A 13,318-nucleotide genomic window follows, 5' to 3' on the forward strand; every position below is an offset into this window, starting at 1 on the left:
TTCCAAATCCAAAAAGGGTTCCCACATTTTATCAAATGAGACTAGGTGTCTACGCTTAAGTGCTGTTAATTTACTCAAATAACAAGCTTGCTAGGGTTTAGGTTTTATGTTGTCGATCTGTGATAAAGCATTAGTTCAAATCAAATCAATTCTTGTATATCGTTGATATCCTCTTTCCAGGGTTCAGTGCGGTTTACATTCTAGGTGAGACAAAAGCCGATAATGTTAGTTTGAGGTATGAGAACAATTAGAGACCACTGGTGTGTAATGCATGAGACCAAAAACATTATACGAAAGGATAATGGATGATACTAGGAGGGTAGAAGTTAATGGATTGTTATGAAGCAGTCTTTGGAAAGAGAAAGGTTTTTAGCCTCTTCCTGAAGCTAAGGTAGCTGTTTTCTGTTCTGATGGCAACATGTAGAGAGTTCCATATTTTAACTCCAAGTACAGGGAATAGAGAGCTGAAAATCTTCTGCTTTCGATTGTCTTTTGAAACGTTGACACTAGCATCAGTTGTTCTTTCAGTTTGTTAGACTGGACCAAATGTAGCAAAGTGGTCTTAGCAATTCAGAGGTGAAACCCTGAAAGATTTGAAAAAAATAAACAAGCAGCTTTGAACCTGAGTCTTTCTGCTATGGGAAGCCAGTGCAGTTTGTTAAGATGAGTTGAAACACTAGTATATCTATTCAATCTGTATATTAGGCTAGTAGCTGTATTCTGTATGATTTGCAGTTTTTTTCTGATATTGGCACGTAATACCAAGAAATAGAACGTTACAGTAATCTAAGTGAGGTAGGACTAACATTTTGGTCAAAGAATGATCTGACTAGACCTAGCTGCAGGGGCCCAGGCCCACTCAGATGTCACTGTGTCTCCTCACCCTCTCCCACCCTGCTGTAGCGCTTGTCTTCTACGCTATCGGCGCTGCCTCCTCCACATCACAGTCTCCGAGTCCATCTCCCACTCCCGTGGCAGCTTGCGATTTGCTACCGACACTGCCTGACAGCTGACAGACGCAGCGCAACGTCCTGCTCCGGGGGCGGGGCCTTCCCTCTGCCACGCTGATTCAACTTCCTGTTTACGCAGGGCAGAAGAACGCACGCAGCAGAGGGAAGGTCCTGGAGCAGGTCGTCGGCTCTGCGTCTGTGATGTCAGGCAGCGCCGGTAGCAAATTGTAAGCGCTGCCATGGGGGGGGAGGAGACGGAGACTTGAGGTGGAGGAGGCAGTGCCGATAGCATCAAATACAAGCGCTGCGGCGGGGGTGGGAAAGGGTGAGGAAGACAGTTGTCTGCTCGCCCTGCAAGGGGAGGGGGCTGAAGGGAAGAGAGAGGTTCTGGACGTGTGTGGGGGCAAGGAGAGGTTCTGGACATGTGTGGGAGGGGTGAGGAAGACAAAGGGGAGCAGACTGAAGGGAAGGGAGAGGTTCTGGACGTGTGTGGGGGAAGGGAGAGGTTCTTGACGTGTGGGGGGAGGTGAGGAAGACAAAGGGGAGTGGGCTGAAGGGAAGGGAGAGGTTCTGGACGTGTGTGTGGGCATCAGGGAAGGAGTGGGGGAAATCCTGGCCACACTGGATCACAGGAGAGGGGGGCAAGATGAAAGAGAGAAGTGACAGGAAGATGCTGGGAGGGGGTGAAGGTGGGGAGAAGAGAGGGAGCAGATGCTGGGCTAGAAGGGTGGAGGGAGAGAGACACTGGGAAAGATGGAACCATGTGGGAGAGGCCAAGGGGGTGGCAAGGAAATAAACGCAAGGAAGATGGTGATTACAGGGGAAAGAAATATGGCAATGGGGAATAGATTGAAGATGGAAGGGAATGGATGGCTGGGGAAGTAGAGAGATGGGGAATAGGAGAACTAGTGTGTGGAAAGGAAATGGAAATCTGACAGATATCTGAAAAGTAAAACAAAGGAAAAGGGGTTAGGATAAAATTTGGGTGGACAAAGAAAAGAAAAAAAAGAGGAAAGAGCTAAAATGGAAAGGTCAATATGTCAGAGGCAAGTGAAGTGAGGGAATGGAACAAGAGAGGAGGAAAAGACAAATGGACAGCAGCTGCTTGAAGGAGAAGTAGCAGAAAGATTGGAAAGTTCAAAAGAGAAACTGGATCAACATGATGGAAAAAGAAAATGACCAGACAACAAAGGTAGAAAAGGCATTTTATTTTACTTTGAATCTTAACTGAAATATGATGGCTTGAGAAATGTGTGGATGTCACTTTCCTCATGAGCTAAAGTGTTTCTGTTTCTATTTTGAGTTGGGAGGTGCTGGGGGAGAGGTGGAGAATAGGGGGAGGAAGGGGCGGGGCAGAGAGAAAATTTTGTGCCCACCCACTTTGGGCTGAGGCCCACCCAAAATTGGCTGTCTGGCTACGCCACTGCCTAGCTGTCTCATTTTAATAGTGTTTTCTTCCATAGGTGGTTAATATGAGAAGGGAAAGTGAGTGAAGAATCAAGCAAGACCCCTGGAACTCTGGTTTCAGACCTGACTGTAAAGCTTTGACTGTTGGACAAAGATAGTGATGATGGGACCTCAACCCCCTGATTTCGGAACCACAGGACCTTGTTTTTATGAGCATTCAATTTCAGTTTATTCTATCAGCAGTCATGCCATTCGCTATAGTTATCCAACAGTGAGCTGAGTCTTCTTGTAGAATGGCAAAACAAGGGAGGAGCACCCTGAATTGGGGGGGGGGGGGAGGGAGGGGATAGATAAGTTTGGTAGGTGCCAATGCAATAACCACAGTTTTGGATTGCCACGAATGCTCTTATGCAACATCTGCAAAACAGTGCTTATGCACTTTTGGACAAAGTTCTGGATAACAGGACACTCCCACCAAATATGAAAATAGGTGCCAAGCCTCCTCCCTCCCCCCCACACACAACAGCCTCTCCAGCAATTTTGAGAAACCATAGAGAAGAATTCCTTTTTATTTTTAAGGAAAGTAAGCATGCAGTAGTCTGAATTTTACAGGCAATGCTGTAGAAGAATTTAAAGGCACCAAGAGTCCGTGCTTTTTAACTATTTGTTAACCTTACAGTAGGATCATTTTTATTCATCTGCTTTATCAATGTATTCAGTCCATTTCTATGCCACCTTTCCATAGCAGTTCAAGGTGGCAAACAATATGAGCGAAATTGGAGGCAGTGCATGCAAATTTATCTCATGTATATTCATTGTGGATATCCTGAAAATCTGACTAGCAGGGGGTTCAACAGTACAGATTTGGTAGTATTGATTTAAAATAATTTCATTGTTTTTTCTGACGAGTGATTTTATGGCAAGCACAGAGAATTTTTCCAATTGGGATATATTAATTAATGTATTTTAAAATAATTTTCACAATGCAGAATTTTCTGGCGGTCTTGCTAAACCAAACAAGTAGCCAATGAATTCCCTTTGTTTTTCAGACTAAAGGACTCCTTCTTGGTTTTACCCCCAGAGGAGTTACACTTCCCTAAATGCACTGGGGTAAATCCAGGTTGGACTCTTCCCTTTGCTGAGAGTTTATGTACATTTCTGTGTTATGTTATAGACTGGAAGAGGGGGATTCAGGTTCCTGAGGACATTGCCCTGGCCTACCTTTGGCAGAGCAGTTTCTATGGTCATTCCACATATGCCATCTTCTACATGGACGCTTGGAGAAAGGACTCTGTGGTGATGCTGGTTCATCACATTGTAGCTGTCATCTTAATCACCTTTTCTTATGTTTTCAGGTAGGTGAAAAAGCCTGTGTGCATGGTGGTTGTGCATGTTAAAGGTAATTAGTCTGTATACTGTACTCAAATTGCAGGTTTGGGAACTACAGAACTAATCTTTGTGGGGGGGGGGGTTCCCTTACCCAGTCAGATTTTCAGGATATCTACAATGAATATTCACAAGAGAGAATTGCTTGTAAATTTCCCTCATGAATATTTATTGTGGATATCCATTAAACAAAAAAACAACTGGATGGGTGGCCCCCAGGGCAGGTTTGAGACTCACAGGTCTACTTGTTAGAACAGTGGGCTAAAAACCAGGGAAGACAGGGTTGAAATCCTGCTTCTCACGCTGATGCTCCTTGTGACCTTAGGCACATCACTTTAGCTCTGTTGCTTTAGGTGACTCTAAGCTGTTCAAGGAAGGGATTTATTGTACCTATATCACTAAGGATGTTGTAAGCAATCTTGAACATTATTTAGATAAATGAGCTAAAACATCATTATCAAATTATTGAAGGGACTGGTATGTGTACAACTGAATGATTATTTAGTAAGGCACAATGTTTTGCATTACTCTCAATCTGGATTTAGATCCTGGCACAGCACAGAATCGGTATTGGTGTCAATTCTTGACAAAGCTAGGTCTCTGTTATGTAAAAACTATAGAGCCCTTATTCAGCAATTTGATCTTTCCTCTGCATTCGATCTGGTGGACCATAATATTTTACATTCTGAGTGGTCCTTTTACTAAGCTGTGGTAAAAAGGACCCTACGCTAGCAGCAGGGGCCTTTTTGCCATGCATTGCAGCCCTTTTTACTACAGCGGGTAAAAATGCCTGAAAATACCATGGCCATGCAGTAAGATTGCGCTTACTGCGTGGTCATGCAAGGGGGAGCACTTACCGCCACCCACTGAGGTGGCAGTAAGGGTTCCCGCGCTAACCCTACGGTAACCGGATAGCATTTGGCACTGCTCAATTACCGCCAGGTTATTGCCGCGCTAGAAAATAGCCAGCTATTTTCCCCTGACATGAAAAATGGTACACGCTAGGTCTGGAACTACCACCAGTGCCCACGTTGGGCCAGTGGTCGGTCCAGATTAGCGTGTTGTAAGCCTGCGTTGGGCTTACCACCACTTTGTAAAATGGCCCCTGAGTTAGGTAAGGTTTAGCGATTTGTATTCGGGATCAAACAACTGCAACATCTGACAACAAAACAACAAATCCAGACAAAAACAGCAAGCGAATACAAAACAGCAATCAGGCATAACATAAAAATAAGTGAAAACATCATACAGGAAGAAGCTGGATAACACATGATCCCATTTTTATTTGTGAGAAAACTCCTGTACCCTCCCCCCTCACTACCTGAGGTTCCTTTCTGCTTTAGCGGTTGGGCCCCTGAGTTAGGTAATATCAGTATTACTGATAAAGTTTTGGATTGGTTTAGAAGATTTTTGTCCACCAGCAGAATGGAGTGTTATCTTGGACAAATTATCCCTGTGGTATCCCACAGGGGTCGCCACTTTCACCAACTCTTTTCAATATATTTGTAGACACTCTTAGGGGCCCTTTTACTAAGCCGCGTAAGTGTTTACACGCGCCCAACAGGTGCCAAAATGGAGTTACCGCCCATCTACTGCATGGCTGTTGCGGTAATTTCATTTTTGGCACGTGTCTAAAAAATATTTTTTATTTTCGGTCACGAGTAACAGGCGTGCACCAAGTGGCAATTGACGCGTGTAGGTCATTACCACCTGGATTCTTTACTGGTAGATCAATGGCTGGCAGTAAGATCTCAGACCCAAAATGGACATGTGGCAATTTTGATTTTGCCGCACATCCATTTTTGGCAAAAAAGGCCTTTTTTACAGGCATGCTAAAAAATGGATCGTGCGCGCCCTAAACCCGCGCCTACACTACTGCAAGCCATTTTTCAGCGCACCTTAATGAAAGGACCCCTTACTTGGAAGTTAGCAGATAAGGGATTTTTCATTCATATTTTTGCGGATGGCATCACCATTCTAATTCTTCATGAAACACTGAGGCATATATCTTCATCTGTTCAGTGTTATATGTCAACAATAGTGCTTGGATTTTAGTGTAGAAACAATTTTTATTGATGACATTTCCAACATATAAATCCAACATTGTCAGTAATATGAACAAGTTTTTTTTTGTTTGATTTAGACCAACATCGTCATCACTTTTTTCAAACTTTTGTATGTAATCTAATAATAAAATTATCAAAAACAACATCCTTAACACCCATCACATTATAACATTCTATCTCGTCTTTAACACTTTACAGAACATTAGATGTCGAATCTCATCATGGATAGTATGCCCTCCTCCCCTCTTCGTTTATTATCCCAATCGAATTAATGAAGTTCTTCCCTCCCCCCTCCCTACAAATTCCCTCCCCCCCTCCCCCCCCTTTTTGAAGCATCAGTTCCTGAGTCCTAGGGATGTTGGACCACCTTTTTATTTGTTATGTTACAGGATTTGTCAGGTAGGAATGCGAGGGTCCCCCAATCTGTTAATAATGTTACTACGTGCGTGGGGTGCAAGGACCTGTATATAGTTTCTCCAAATAAGATATAATTCTTTTTGTCTCTTAAATCGCAAGGCGACAGCTCGAACTTCCATCAACAGTAAAGCATGAAATCTATTACGCCATTGCCAGTATGTCAGAGGCTCCTGCGTAACCCAGTTGACCAGTATGCATTTTTTCCCCACTAAGCAGGCCTTGTAGACCAACAAATTATGGTGGACAGCACCAGCCCCAGACCCTTCGTCCATCCCTAATAGGGCTTGTTCCGGTTTCAGCGAAATTCTTTTGTGTTCCAAATACCCTAAAAAATTAAATATTTTAGTCCAGAACTGCTGGACTTCCGGGCACTCCCACAGAGCATGGTAATATGTACAGGGCACATTTCCACATCTCCCACAAGTTGATTCTCCTACTCCTCCCATTTTGAAAAGCCGTGATTTAGATGTATAAGCCCTGAAAATCACCCTTCCTTGACATTCTCTTAATTCTGCACTGTTTATTCGTTTAGGGATTTGTCGTAAACAACTCAACAGCATATGCAATGTCACCTCCCTTCCAAAATCTGCTGACCATTTCAGTAGAAGCTGGCTCATAGTTTGATGTTTTTTGTGTTGTATCAGTCTTTTGTGAAGGAGTGATATTGAGACCGCTTCCTCAGTAGGCATCTCATACAATTGTTCTATTTTATTGGGCACATCTGCTATGAGAAATTGCGTGGGAATCCCTATTATATAGTGAGATATCTGTTGATGTGCAAAGACATCCGTCCACGAGACTTCACCTATCCCCAATGACTCCACTCCTCTCAGCCTACCTGCAGAGTCTACCAGGTCTTGTATAATTTTAAGCCCTTTTTTCTTCCAAATTTTAAATCTAAAATTATCCATTCCTGGAAGGAAGTCTCCATTCCCCACTATAGGTAGTAATCCACTTTGATGTGCATCAAACGCCCATTGGCGGCTCAATTCTCTCCATATCAATCTAAGTGGTCTAACCAACAGACTGTTCTTTATGTGTTTTGGTAGTGAGGACTGTTTGGCCTGCAGCACATACTGCAATTGCAGAGGGCTAACCCACCTCTCCTCCACTGCCCGCGGTGTGTGGTAAGACGTCTCCCTGAGCCAATCCCCCACATGCCTCATCAAACATGCTCTGTTGTAGCGTAATAAATTCAGTACCCCCACTCCTCCTTTTTCCCAAGAGTCTAACATATTTTGCCAATTTATTTGTGGTCGTTTATGATTCCAAAAGAACTTTGAGAGCATGCTCATCAATTTCCTCCAATCTTTTTTTAAAAGAAAGAGTGGTAAAACCTGAAAGCAATACAGCCACTTCGGGAAGAGTATCATATTAAATAAAGATATGCGGCCTAGTAGGGATAGCGGTAATTTAGTCCATCTATCTAATAAACGCTTTGTATACTCAAACAATTTAGCTATATTCCTCTGGTATAATCCAGAAGGCTCCCCCGGCAATTGTATCCCTAAGTATTCAAACGAGTTATTTGCACGTTTTAGTGGACATGCTAATCTAGACCACTCTGTTTCTGTCATATTTATCAATTGAATCTCAGATTTGTCCAGATTAAGACCAAACCCTGAAAAGTCCCCAAATTCTTGTAAAGTCTCTAAGATCACTGGTAAGGATAGTTCAGGTTGTGTTAGGATGACCAGTAAATCATCCGCAAACGCAGATATCTTAAAATGTTCGTGTCCTATATGTACCCCTTGTATCTCTGGTGATTTCAAAATATCCCGAATTAGAGGGTCTATCACCAATACGAACAGAAGTGGAGATAAAGGGCACCCTTGTCTAGTGCCTCTAGCTACCTCAAATCGTCTAGATGTCAATCCATTTGTCATCACCTCCGCCATAGGGCCTTTATATAACGTTCCAATGGCCCTCCCAAAAAACCCATTGATCCCATATGCTTCCAGTACTCCAAACATAAAGTCCCATCGTACTCGATCGAATGCTTTGTGTGCATCAAAACTGATCAGTATAGACGGATCTTTGCTCAGTGTTATGTGTTCCAATGCTAATAAAATTTTTCTCAGATTTTTTGCTACTGATCGGTCTCGCACAAACCCCACCTGTGGATCCAATACCAGGTGGGGCAGAAATCTAGCTAGTCTATTTGACAAAATTTTAGCAAACAGTTTGGCTTCATAAGCTATTAAAGAAATAGGTCGATAAGATTCTGTTTGAGTTGGGTCTCTGCCCGGCTTCAATAACACGATGATTTGCGCTGTTTTCAGCGAGTTAGGGAGTTCTCCTCTTTCTACATAATTGTTAAAGACCTTAGTTACACAAGCTCCAATCTCTTCAATCAGAATTTTGTATACTTCTGATGTGAAACCATCCACTCCTGGTGATTTATAGAGTGGACTGTCCCTTATACACCACTGGACTTCCTCCTCCGTTATGGCTGCATTTAAGATGTCTTGTTGGTGGCTTTTGAGTTGTGGAAGTATCTGTCCCCCTAAATATGAAGTCGCCTCCAATCCCTCGTCTTCTGGTTGAGAATACAAGCGGGTGTAAAATTCCTCAAACACTCTATTAATATCTTCATTAGTATGGAATCTAGCACCTTTCTCATCCTGAATTTGTGTTACCCATCTCCGCCCCCCCACCTGACAGACCAATCTCGCTAAGAGTTTCCCTTGTTTGTTAGCATGTTGGTATAACTGGTATTTATAATATATCAAAGACTTTTGTGTATGAGAGTGAATCAGTTGATTGAGTTCTACCTGTGTCAGCAGCAGTAGTTTCTTATGGGAATGGGATTGCGTTCTACCATATAGTTGTCGAAGCGTTCGCACCCTTTTCTCCAACCGCCTCAGCTCGGCTTCTCTCATTTTCTTTTTATGGGAGGAGTATGATATTATATGTCCTCTCAGTACGGCTTTGGCTGCCTCCCAAAAGAGAACTGGGTCTGATTCATAGCTTTCTCTATTAAATTCCCCATACTCCCTCCATTTATCTTTCAGAAATATATGGAATTGAGAATCATAATATAAATTTCTTGGGAACCTCCAATAATATGGGCCCTTTGGTTCAGCTTCCCATTTCAGGATTACCGATATCATTGCATGATCAGACACCAGAGTAGGACCGATCTCTGCCCTCTCCAGCTGGGTCGCCATGCGTTGTGATATTAGCAGGTAATCTATCCGTGACTGAGTACCATGGGCTCTTGATAAATGGGTATAGTCACGGTCCCCTGGATGTAGCAGGCGCCAGGAGTCCAGCAGCTCCAACTCCGAACATACCCACGGTACTCCCCTGGAAAAATTCACTGGTCTTATCCGGGAGGGGCCAGTGCTATCCACCAAGGGATCAAATACTTGGTTAAAATCTCCTCCAATTATTATCGGCATCTGGTCAAAGCTTTGTACATGTTTTAGGAGTGTCTGGAAAAAATTTTTGTCATACTGGTTCGGAGCGTATATATTAACCAGTAACAATGGCTTATTGTTTAATGTAATATGTTGAATAATATATCTGCCCTGGAAGTCTTGAATCTTTCTGTGCTTCACATACTGTGTTCCTTTCCTAAATAAAATGGCTACCCCTGCTTTTTTGTTTGAAGTTGGGCTATCAACCAGGTCTCCCACCCACCAACGGCACAGTTTTTTATGTTCATCTGCATTCAAGTGCGTTTCTTGCAACATGACTATCTGGGCCTTATGTCTATTCAGCGTTTGCAATATCTTTGATCTTTTAATGGGTGATGAAATTCCCCCCACATTCCATGATATTATCTTAACCACAGTTGTTTCCACAAAAGCTCATTATGTTAACTCTCATTGAGCACAATTGTTCTGGGAGGCGAGAGCATCCCAGCTTGCCCCCGCCCCCCACTATTAGGTGGCTCCCTCCAATCCCCGTATACCTGTCCATGTCTTTACATTGAATTCCCTTACGTTGATCTATCAGCTTCCCCCTCTGTCCCTGTTCCTGATCCAAATCCCTCCCCCCTAGTGCTTGGATTTTAAACTACAAGCTTAAACTGAATTCCGAGAAAAACTGAGTTTCTGTTTCTGGACAATAATCCTGATCTGCCGATTGATCACATACTTACAGATCAAGTTAAATATCCTCTTTCTCCGGTCATCAAAATCTTTGGTGTTTTTCTGGATCAATCTGAGGTTAATTCTTTGGTTAAAAGCTCCTTTTTCTAATTAGAAAATTAAGAACAGTCAGAAAATTTTTTGAGATCGAACAGTTTAGATTGCTCGTTCAATCTTTACTTTTGTCATGGTGCTCCTAGGTATATCTACTATAACAAAAAGCACCTCCAACATTCTGAAGCTGACTCCGTGGCAGTGAAGGGTTTGAAGGGTTCGTGCTGCCTGCTGTATCCATCTCCTGTCCTGACGTTTGCATGCTTCCTGGTTCGTCACAAGCAGCAGTGACCAATCACTGGAAGGGAACGCTGCAGAGTTGCCAGGCAAAGGAACATGACATCACACACATGAGGGTGTCGTCGTCCCTCCCTTCCTCCCTCCCTCGCTCCCTTCCAGTTCCAGGCCCCCTCCCTCCGAATTTTAAACGTCATCTTCACTTACCAAGTCGAGTTTACGGCGGCCGGCAGCAGCGGTAAAAGGCGTGCAGGCTTGGCCCTTCTCTCTCTCTCAGCTCTGGTCCCGCCCTTGCGGAAACAGGAAATGAGGGCCGGACCAGAGCTGAGAGAGAGAGAAGGGCCGAGCATAGGCGGTCGGTGGCCCAACTGTTTGGGGAGGCTAAAGGGGGCGGGGTTTCCAACCATAATTGTCTGACAACACACAGAAAAAAAAATAAGTAAAAATAAAATAATCACAATTAATACCTTTTATTAAATTTAGATATTAGATATGTATCATATGTCAAAGAATAAAGTGGTTGCTCAAAGCATATACTAACCATAATTGCTCAACTGCAAAACACTATGCACAACTTTGTGCAAAAACACACTCATAACCTTACTGTACCATAAATATTACACTGGGCAGACCTAATACACCAATATACCACCATACGGAAAATGCAGACCGTCAACAATATGAAACAAGGGATCATAATACCACAATTCTCATGTAGAGCCACAAAACACCCTCTTAGTGTGGATAGTGTTCACAATGAGCTTCTTTTATTAACGACCATATATAGATCCTTCAAGAGGTATTTAGGCACCCTTTCTGATGTTTTGGTGCCACCTCAGTAAGGCTCATAACCTTACCAAACCATAACAGCACTAATTCCAAGGACAGGCCGAGCTACAACCATATGCGTGGAAAGGCAGCACTATAATTACACCGGGCTCTAAAACACCAGTACACAACCTAGTGAAACAAAAAAACAAAAAGGGCTGCAAATACTACACACTAGCAGAGTACTGCATCTTGATCACACATGAAAAACACATGACACAACAGATATGAAGGCAAAATACTAAACTGAAAGTTACCTCAAGAAGCCAGACTCAGCATGCAGCAATACTAGAAAAATTGTTATCAGGCTGGGTAGGGGATTGTGGGGGGGGGGAGAGATGAAGGAGCAAACATACGAGGCAACTTTTAAAAATGATTATGGGTGCTGAACTCCAATCAAGTTATCCCTCCCCGAGCATAATGAAGGGATTTAGTTATGAAGCAGACCCGAGAACACGGCAAGACCACCGTCCCAGCCGGAGGGAGTAGCCGGGCCCAAGCAAGCCGGATGTGCTCCCGGCAGCCACTTCCGCCCCTCATTCGTCTCCGCTCCGCGGTCGCAATCTCCCTCCCTGCAGTCCCTATAATTAGCATTGCATCTCTATCCCTCTCACTCCCTCCAATGTGCTTTAAATCGCCCATCGCTGCCGGTAGCAGCACCAACCTTATTACAGCTTGCTTCGGGGCTTCTCAGCTTGACGTCATGACGTGCCCTGCCTCCTCTGACCAGCCTTCCTTATGATACGTCCAGCCCTCGCGGAATCAGGAAGGCTGGTCAGAGGAGGCGGGACACGTCATGACGTCAAGCTGAGAAGCCCCGAAGCAAGCTGTAATAAGGTTGTTGCTGCTACCGGCAGCGATGGGCGATTTAAAGCACATTGGAGGGAGTGAGAGGGATAGAGATGCAATGCTAATTATAGGGACTGCAGGGAGGGAGATTGCGACCGATAAACAGTGCATCGGGGGCATGGGGCCGGGGGGATGAGAGAGAGAGACGCGACTGGGGAGGCTTAGCCTCCCCAAGCCTCTTATACCGGGCGCCTATGGGGCCAAGCCTGCACGCCTTTTACCGTTGCTGACGGCCGCCGTAACCCCAACTTGGTAAGTGAAGATGACTTCTAAAATTCGGAGGAAAGGGTGCTGGAACTAGAAGGGAGGGACGACGACCCTGGAACTGGGAGGAGGGAGGGAGGGGGTATCCTGAAACTGGGAGGGAGGGTCTTTTGATATGTCAGAAATCGGGAGCATTTTTTTACAATATTATCCACAGGCGGAGTGAGTTAATGCTAAATCCAGATCTGCTTTGCTGTTTCTTCATGTTTATGTTCTCTTTGATGTGACTGTTATGTGTAGAAGGTATGCTGGGAAGATGGGAGGTGGGGAAGGTGTGTGGATGTATGAGCATGCATGTGATTGTTGTTGGATGTGATTGTTGTTGGAATGATTTTTCTCTTTTTCCAGAATTTTTATTGAGATTCAGCAATGCCAACAAAAACACATAGAGGCATATTTTCAAAGCACTTAGACTTACAAAATTCTATAGTAACCTATGGAACTTTATATGTCTAAATGCTTTGAAAATGAGCCCCATAGTCAAAGCATTTGGTGTACTGTAGTAAAGAATCAAAGGTAACAATGAAAAATCACTCTGAACAAACCCCCCACCCCCAACAATGCCTTAACTCCCCCTCCCTAATTCCACCAAGAAATAGGCGCTAGAAGAGTTACACTTAATATGCCTCCATACACTCAGGTAGTATCCCCCCCAGCTCAAATGAAGCTTCCAAACATAGTAGAGGTCCCACACTTGATGAAATCGTGTAAGCTGGCCGGTTCTCAGTGCCATAAGTTTAGACATCTGGTAGATAAAATCCAA

General features: G+C 43.9%; 1 protein-coding gene across 2 annotated transcripts in view; it reads left to right on the forward strand.

Moving 5' to 3' along the window:
• Window positions 1–13,318, forward strand: part of CERS1 (ceramide synthase 1) — a 103,563-nt gene that overhangs the window by 35,098 nt on the left and 55,147 nt on the right. For both annotated transcript variants that reach the window (XR_003943732.1, XM_030217701.1), the window contains exon 3: window positions 3,532–3,712. Coding sequence is in view for 1 of the 2 variants with exons in the window: in XM_030217701.1 (XP_030073561.1) it covers window positions 3,532–3,712 (181 nt within the window). In the remaining variant the exon portion in view is untranslated. The remainder of the gene's footprint in view (window positions 1–3,531; window positions 3,713–13,318) is intronic.

This window comes from Microcaecilia unicolor, chromosome 11 (genome assembly GCF_901765095.1).
Source record: "Microcaecilia unicolor chromosome 11, aMicUni1.1, whole genome shotgun sequence".
NCBI lineage: Eukaryota > Metazoa > Chordata > Amphibia > Gymnophiona > Siphonopidae > Microcaecilia > Microcaecilia unicolor.